The sequence below is a fragment of the Cyprinodon variegatus genome, unplaced genomic scaffold (assembly GCF_000732505.1).
Source record: "Cyprinodon variegatus isolate N-32 unplaced genomic scaffold, C_variegatus-1.0 Scaffold158, whole genome shotgun sequence".
Lineage (NCBI taxonomy): Eukaryota > Metazoa > Chordata > Actinopteri > Cyprinodontiformes > Cyprinodontidae > Cyprinodon > Cyprinodon variegatus.
In genome coordinates, this window is record NW_015150611.1 from 1,250,582 (window position 1) to 1,259,629 (window position 9,048).

The 9,048-nt window shown below is 38.0% G+C and overlaps 1 protein-coding gene across 2 annotated transcripts in view; it reads left to right on the forward strand.

Annotated features, from left to right (window-relative positions):
• The window catches only part of cacna1d (calcium channel, voltage-dependent, L type, alpha 1D subunit), a 102,856-nt gene that overhangs the window by 72,409 nt on the left and 21,399 nt on the right, over positions 1 to 9,048 (forward strand). Inside the window, exons 26-34 of one of the 2 annotated variants that reach the window (XM_015377771.1) lie at positions 46 to 98; positions 1,164 to 1,310; positions 1,488 to 1,689; positions 1,801 to 1,959; positions 3,233 to 3,343; positions 3,517 to 3,594; positions 5,395 to 5,478; positions 7,834 to 7,875; positions 8,627 to 8,755. In XM_015377771.1, the coding sequence (XP_015233257.1) occupies positions 46 to 98; positions 1,164 to 1,310; positions 1,488 to 1,689; positions 1,801 to 1,959; positions 3,233 to 3,343; positions 3,517 to 3,594; positions 5,395 to 5,478; positions 7,834 to 7,875; positions 8,627 to 8,755 (1,005 nt within the window). The remainder of the gene's footprint in view (positions 1 to 45; positions 99 to 1,163; positions 1,311 to 1,487; positions 1,690 to 1,800; positions 1,960 to 3,232; positions 3,344 to 3,516; positions 3,595 to 5,394; positions 5,479 to 7,833; positions 7,876 to 8,626; positions 8,756 to 9,048) is intronic. The other variant, XM_015377772.1, reaches the window with a different exon arrangement.

The following is a 9,048-nucleotide window of genomic DNA, read 5'->3' on the forward strand; positions in this document are numbered from 1 at the left end:
ATTATTTGAAATAAATTCCATTTTTTTTAACCTTCTCCTTTTTAGGGTAAATTCTACCGATGTACCGATGATGCAAAGTCCAGCCCGGAGGACTGCAAGTTAGTTCTCATTTCTTTCTGGTTCCAAGTTTGTTACCGCTAGCATTCTTGCCGGATTGTTCAACAGTCCTATGTTATGTATTCTGCTTCCAAGAAGCTCAGCTTCATCCTCAGGTTTATTAAGGAAAACTATTAAAATTTTCAGGACTTTATGTTGAAGATATGGCTGTTCATTTGACGACAATTCTTTAAGACTTGGCATTTATTGATTTCTCTTCTGCTTGTTGCCTACTTTATTATATCTTTACTTACCTCTTGCAAATGTTGTGAAGGTCAAGTTAAAGGTCTGGACAGCAAATGAGTCAAAGAACCAAAGTTCAAATTAATAATTTATAAGACAATCAGAAAGCCCTCCCAAGACCATTGCAAACAATCAGATCAAATCTTTCTGCTTGGTGGCACAATATAAGAAAAAATTACTGGATTGTCAGAGCTCAAAATGTAGGACCCAGAATTTAACACAAGACAGGTACTGACATAACTCAAAATAGTTTATTTAAAATGACAGGCTGTGGATCTCAGTAGCAGCGGCTAGGAAGGAATCTCTACAGGTGAGAAACACAGGTTAGTGACAACTATAATCTGACAGAGGATGATTATGAACATGCGAGTCACTAACCTGGTTTTATAGTTCAGTCTATGCCCAGAGAACGAGAATGATTCCAGCCGGTCGGCTGACAGTGCGCAGACAGGGTGAAGTCAAGAGGCAGATTCAGGTTCAGTCCACAGTAGAATCCAGCAGATGACTGAACCCAGGTCAAGCAAAAAAATCAGGACAGGGACACTCACGCTCACAGGTCTAAAGGAATTGATTAATTGTAAAGCAAAACAAGTCAGGATCAGACAATAAGAACACAATAAGTTATGCAAGAAAAATCTAGATAATCTGGCACTGATGGCTGGGACTTAGCAGCTTAAATAGAGGCAGGAGCAGGTGGAGCAGATAAGCAGTACTGAGAAACCGGGCAGAGTTAGTGAATGTAATGAACAATTAAGCCAGTCATCAGCACCAAGATCATGACAGGTTGTGGTTTTCCTCTCTGTGTTACTATTTTTATAATGTAGGGGAACATACATTCTTTACAACAATGGGGACACAGCCCTCCCCATGGTGAAGGAGAGGATCTGGTACAACAGCGACTTTAACTTTGACAATGTCCTCATGGCCATGATGGCCCTGTTCACAGTCTCCACCTTTGAGGGATGGCCCACGTAAGTATTGCTCAATGAATTATTGTCATTTAAAGTATATAACTGTAGTATTAACAGGTTTATTAAAGCATTCTGTGCTCGTCAATACCCTGTTAAATATGTGCAGGTTATTATTGATATACGATAGATTTATGAGGAAGAAAGACAGGTTGTAACTGGGTCCTGTGTGTCTCACAGTCTGCTGTACAAGGCCATCGACTCTAACAGGGAGAATATGGGCCCCATCTACAACTACCGCATTGAGATCTCCATCTTCTTCATCATCTACATTATCATCATTGCCTTCTTCATGATGAACATCTTTGTTGGTTTCGTCATTGTTACCTTTCAGGAACAGGGAGAGAAGGAGTACAAGAACTGTGAGCTGGACAAGAACCAGGTTGGTGGCTCATGGAGGAGATGGGCTATAGAAACATTTACAAATCTTTAAGAGTTTTCTTTCATGAGTTTGTCTATTTGTTCTTTTGTTGGAACCAAAACAACACCACAGCGTCAGTGTGTGGAGTATGCACTAAAAGCTCGTCCTCTGCGCCGCTACATTCCCAAAAACCCCTACCAATACAAATTCTGGTATGTGGTCAACTCTACTGGCTTCGAGTACGTCATGTTTGTCCTTATCATCCTCAACACGCTATGTCTGGCTATTCAGGTAAGTTTTCCCTGTACTGTACCCTTCTTAAGTATAGAACTCATTCAAATGTGGTCACATACAGCTAACATCGCTCTCTTTTAATGGGATCAAATTAATAGATAGTATCAAAAAATGACGCTTTGGGAAGTAAAAAGGAAAAGGCTACATGGTCTACAACTTATTACAAATAAACATCTGGAGGTTTCAGTCTGCAGTGTATTCAGCCCCGATTAGTTTGAAACTCTTAAATGAAATCCAATAAACTCAACTGCCTTTAGATGTACAGTAACCTCATAGGTAAGCAGAGTCCATAGGGAACCTTTGACCAGATCTTTGCAGCCTTTACCCGATTATCTTTCAGGATTACCCTGAGTCCCAAGCACTCTGCAGCTTCCTTATCTCCGCTGGAGAAAGGCATCCATGATTTATTGTAGGAAAATGGTAAATAAGGTGAAGTACAGTTTTAGTTTTCTGCCACAGTAAGCTGTTTGCATTACCTAAACACATATAATCTTAACCTGGCAGTCTGTTTTACATGTTTCAAAAATGTAAAAACACATGATGAGTGGGATGTTTATCTAAAACCCTGTACAGCTTGTCAAAGGTGGTGGATGTGGCTGTGGACCCAAACACAGAGTAGAAGAAGGCAGAGATGAAACAAAGCAGCAACAGAAACAAAATACAGAAAAAACAAAAACCAGGAGAGGTCAGGGAGAACACACATAAGGAGCAAAGTAGGGACAACAAACCAGCACGGAGGAGCTGCATAGGAAGATTATATATGGGACAGAACAAAGACTGCAGTAATACAGTAAGCTAACGGAGGCAGGTTTTTAATAGAAGCAACTAGAAATTAGGGGAAAGGAGACTGGCACAAGGGGGCAACAGAGAGCAACACAAAAACACAACACAGCATAAATACAACTAGAAAACAACTACAATGAGACAAATTATAGTGAAACTATTAACTAAGAAATCTAAACCAAGGGCAGAACCATGACATTAATGCCTTCCAAAACAGCTGGTTGCATATTAGAATAAAAAAAAACACACACAGATGGGCTCTTGGTTACCAATTACTTTACTTCTTATGTATTTTGCCAGATTGGATTTGAGTAGAGAGATTAGAATAAAGGGAATTGAATCCAAAAGCAAATTGTAAAACCTGAAAACGATCTCTTAATCAAATTCTTTGCTAGTTTGTGTTTAACTGTTATATAAAATCTCAGTAAAACAGATCAAGTTTTTTTATGGTTGCAATGATTTCAACTTGAATACACTCTCTCCTCAGCACCATGGCCAGTCTCATCTGTTTAACTATGCCATGGACATCCTTAATATGGTCTTCACAGGAGTTTTCACTGTGGAGATGATCCTAAAGCTCATTGCCTTCAAACCCAGAGTAAGTTTCTTATTGTGAACGCTTGACTTCCTTTTACTTTCCCTTTTAGATCCCTTATCATATCTACCCTCCTATATTCTGATGGTCAACCCTTACTTTGCCTAGTCCTCATACCTCATGCTGCTTCCCCTTGTGCCCCCCCCCCCGCTGGCTGTGTATGTCACCACACTCAGGGCTATGTCGGTGACCCCTGGAACGTCTTCGATGCTCTGGTGGTGATCGGCAGTGTAGTCGACATCATACTCAGCCAGGTAGAAAGATGTCAGAATGTACAGCTCTGTCAGTCCTTCCTCCTGCTCATCAAGGCGTTACTGCTTTCCTCCTTTTGATCCTTCCTTAGAGACTTTCCTTCCTCCTCTCCTTTCCTTTATTTCCTGTCCTATCTTTGTGTGGGTCAGTCTGTAAAGATAAAGCTTTTTAATGAGTCAGAGTCTTTAACTGCGCATAAGCATACAATTTCAGTGTCTGTAGACAATTAAGGAGACCGATTTGTTGATTGACGATTAACAAAAGCAAAAGTTTAAATGATTGAAACCATACTTATGATACCCAAATATGATTTAGATTAATATAGTCCTCCTTTTAGAATTTATTTATTAACAATTATTCTGAAAAAAAGTTAACTTTTCTAAAGAATAACACAAACTGAATTGTTATTTGTGTAAACTTGTATTTAATGCCCTGCTCTTCATACAATAAGCAATCCAACTTGATGACTAATTAAATTACATTAACTAATTAAATAATCAATTATTTAACTCACACATTTATCCTAAAATTCTCTTTAAATTCATGTTTAATCATTGCAGGAGAAAAAGAAAATTAAGTAGAGCTCATTTGGACTTGTTGGACCACAAAGTTTTGCAGGTTGCCTTTGTTCATTTATCATTTTTTTAAGCCTTCTACACAATAGGTAAAAAGTTACACATTCAGCAACACTTGCCATCTGCATGTAGGTGAGTCCCAGATCATTGAATTTAACCTATTGATAGAAAAGAGACAAGAGTTTTGATAGTAAATCAATAGAGAAGAAGGAAAAAAGTAGCTCTTTGTGAAGAGAGCGATTGTAGATGTTATAATATATAGAAATAAGATCTCTCTCTAAACATAAACTATAAATAATGTTGGACCTGTGTACATAGGTGTAACATACAACCTTATAAAAAGACTCAGCTCTTTCTAACAGTTCAATGTGCTTGGTTGTGATTAATGTATCACAGTTTGGTGGTTTCTGGCCTGAAAGCTGACACTTCTAAACTAGTGAGTCTTCATGTGACTCCTACCGGACCTTCAGAGGGAAACTGGATAATACCAACAGCATTGTATTAGCACTGTCAGTTATCTGTTGGATTCATGTTCTTTTTCAACAGAAACATCTTAATTAAAAGTACTGTACTGATATTATGCGCTTTCAGAGAGCGGGCCACTGAACAGCTTAAATCTCACATCTTATATTTAGCAAGGATTTGCAAATCTGCACCATTTAGTGTCCCGACTATTTAAAGAGATAAAATTACATGGAAAACAAAAGGCATGGCATGCATTCACAAAAACAAATTGTTGCTCATAAACTGTTAGAAAATAGCATAGAGTGAAGATCTAAACATTCCAGGTCAAGCGAATCACCATTTTAAAGATTTAGGTTGTTGGGCTTTATGTATTTATTTGTTTCTTTATTGTTTGATTTATTAGGAAAACTTGTTTTCTTCAAGAAAATTCTTTCTTATTACTAAAGAAATATACTCTTCATTATTTGTCAGGATGCAAAGGCCAGATTGTAAGATGTTGTGCTTTCTGCCCATTATTTTACATAGTATTATTAACATATATCAAAAGCACTGGAAAGACCATAGCTAAATTTTAAAAGCCTGTGTTCCCCTAAACTCTTGCAGGAGGACTCTGGCTGTCATTTTCTTTCTGTTTTTATCATAACTCAATGTTTTAATGTACTTTCTACCTGTCAAGCTTCTTTTCTTTCTTACACTTTCTTTCGACTTGCTTTTTGTCTCTCTATCCTCTTTTCTGTGTGTCTCTGTTGCCTGTGCTTGCAGAACTATTTTGCTGATGCATGGAACACGTTTGATGCCTTAATTGTTGTGGGTAGCGTGGTTGACATTGCCATCACTGAGATCAATGTAAGTAGTCATTTCTCACATGTCTTCTCTATGTTTTTCCAGCTGTAGTGCTTCGCTTCCGTGTCAGAGTTGCATTCAAGAATACAAAATGTTTCATTAGGATTTTCCACAGGTATCAACAGATTTTATAAACATACAGATAAATATCTATTTAAATTCTATTCTCTATTTTATAAAATTCTCTATTTTGAAAATAGAGATTATGGTAAAGGGTTGGCAAATCTATTTATTAAAGTTCTTGTTTTTTTGTTGTTCTAAACTTCTTTAGGATTATTGTATTTGAATGCAGCTCAACTTTGTTGCATGTAAATAGGATTTCTGTATACATTTTCTTCATAAAACTGTTAAGTCATTCTACTGCAATCAGCTCCACGTCCTGGTTCATTACTCGTGTCCACAACTTGTTTAAAACTGTTTAAAGTGAGCACACATGTCAGCAACAAACAATTAGAAGTTATAAAATATAACATCTATTTGTGCAGAAATAAATGTTATAAGATATTTAATTGACAAGTGAAAGTTTTCATGAGAGCATGCTTACATTTCATGAAGGATACAGCGTGGTCGGTTTATAAAAAGGCAGGACACGTTCTGCTCTGGGTTAAGACTGACTGACATTTTTTCCTTACCAGTTGTTTTAAATCATGACTTTTAGCATGCATGTGTCTTAACCAGTGGCTTGCAAAGCTATTCATATCCCATGAACTTTTTCACTTTTTGTTACATTATAACCTCAAATTTCAGTCTATTTTAGCTGGAGTTTGCAGAATTTACAAATGTAGAGTACAATTGTAAGAATAGGTAACATGGTTTTAAAATTGCATCAAGGATGAAAATCTGAAACATTACTGTGTGGACACATGGTCAGCCAATTCTTTGCAGAAACACCTTTTGGTGCAATTCGCCTTTCCTTTCCAGTGCAGTTCTGGCTGTATATTAGCATTGTTGCCTTTGATGGAATTAAGGCCAAGTGCATTGCAGCTCCCAGTGGTTAATTTTTCCAGAATTGTATTTTGCCGAATTTATTGTCTATGGTTAAGAAAAGCTTATCATAAAACTGCTAACACCACTTTTCCCAATTGTCATGGTCGGCTCAATCCAGTGTTTTTTTTTCTTTTTTCTCCTACAAATAGTGCCAAAAAAAAGAATTTTAGTTTTATCTGATCATATCAAGTTCTTCCAAATGCTTGCTGTGTCCCTTATACGGACTACAAACTGCCAGTGGTGTCATGATCGGTTTAACAAATCTGACCCACATGCAGAGAAACAACTCAGAGAATATGGAGAAAATTTCCACAGGTTTATTTGTAGTAGTGAGAACTGGCATTGAGTCCGGAACTCAGTGAACTGGTGAACCAGAACTGGAAGTCAGAAGGGAAGATCACAGAGATCAGTTCAGGGACCTTGGAAATTTAGGCTGCTGTTAGAATTATGCTGGAGAGAGACTCATGTTTGAGGGCGCTCTATTCAATCCTTGAATCCAGTCAGTGTGGGATTATCTGGAGAATAGGGAACACGTTGGAGAGCGGACAGGTAGACAAACGTTGGAACTGGAGGAGTAATGTAGCGGTCTGTCACTCGAATTGCCAGGGGAACTTGAACGGATTATGTGGAGGTTTTCCCCTGCCCAGTGTGTACTCGGTTTTTCCTTCCAGGGTGAGAAGGTCCAGGTATCCAGTTTTACAGGAAGGCTTCCTGCCGAAGAACAAAGACAAAAACAACATAAGTCTCAGAGAAACAAAGCCCAGGTTAGACTCTGCTACTCTCAGCTTGGCTAGAGTACCCAAAACTGGCAAACACTGGCGTCGAGGTAGTGACAGCCCACTGCTCAAATACTCCTCCAGATAATGCTCTAATGTCCCGCAGGTGTGCAGGGAGGCCCAACGAAGACAGGGCACCTCCTGGTGGTGAAGAGAAGGAAACACACAAACAGACCACACAACCTCGATTCCTAACAGATGTTTTTTTTTATAGCAGCCTTTTTTTTATATGGCTTCCTTCAAGTTACTCTTCTATGAATAATTAAAAATACTTTTTCCCCCCCTTTTTTATATTTTGTTTAATGTTGGTCTAAAACTCCAATAAAATATACTTAAGTGTTTAATAACAATATACAAAAAGTTCAAGGGAAATGAATCATTTTACAAGGCACCGTTATGTTTTTGGTGTCACCTCTGAAGTGGTAAAACATTTGCATGAAGAGCTTAACTTTGCTGAAGAAGTTCTTTGAGGTAAATTTTAAACATTTTCTGCCAGTAATTCTTGTCGAAAACAAAGTTAGTGTGAAAGAATGTATAGATTGGTTTGAAGCTGTGCAGCTGTAACTTGGAATAATTATAGACTTTTGGTTTTAAGTCGGCAGCCATTCCTGTTGTCAAGGTGGTAGAGGATCCAGGGGTAAGGATAAGCCCCACCTCTTCTATTCAAAAACTTCATCCCTTTGTTATCATCTAAAAGCAAAAAGCATCTACATCGGTCTGTTGTGACACTTTTGTCAAGAGATTGCTTGAATCAATACGATGCTTTTTTAAACCTTAATTTGTTGTTAATACTTAAGAATGCAGAAGGGTTTGTGTTTGAACTGTCAGTATCGTCATAGTCCTGTTTTGGGTCTTTCTAATTTGTGGTATTTTGGTCTAAGTTTTAGTTTGACCCTGTTTTTCATCTTGTCCGGGTGCATGGCATGATAGGAACTAGGTTAAAGTGTATAAAGTCAGATTACCAACCACTTCTCTTTACACCTTCAAGCTAGGCTGAGCTCCATATTTGTGTTTTTCCAACACACAACCCTTTATCTTTGACTAAGGTATATTTAGTGTTATTTTGGAGCAGCCCGTCCGTTTTAGAATCAGTTATCAGATGTTAATGAACTATGTGTGTTGTCCATGTAGGTCTGTTAATGCTATGGGGTGTAATCCTCAGTAAGACTGCATGCAGGTTAGTTGTTGTCGTAAAGCGGGACTGTTATTATCAACAGGATTTGGATCCCCCTCCGTGTTGGCTTTTATCTAATATAATTCATTCATAAATGTTGGAGAGATGCATGCATCACTGTGCATGAATTAAAGTTTAATATAAAGCCCCAAATATTGCATTCCATGTAATGCACAGTTTTGTTTTTTGTGTCTTGGTTAATCTTTGCAACCAGAACACAGAGGACAGCGCTCGCATCTCCATCACCTTCTTCCGCCTGTTCAGGGTGATGCGGCTGGTTAAACTCCTGAGCAGAGGTGAAGGAATCAGGACTCTGCTTTGGACCTTCATCAAGTCTTTCCAGGTGATGTTTTGAAGCCTGCAGTGCTATAATAGCATATTTCTAATGTTACCATTGTTTATGCTTGGTGTAAAGATAAAAAGTTCATCAAATCCAAGTGAATACAAAAAACAGATCACAAGTAAAACTATATATATATATATATATATATATATATATACACTCACCGGCCACTTTATTAGGTACACCTGTCCAACTGCTCGTTAACACTTAATTTTTAAGCAGCCAATCACATGGCAGCAACTCAGTGCATTTAGGCATGTAGACATGGTCAAGACAATCTCCTGCAGTTCAAA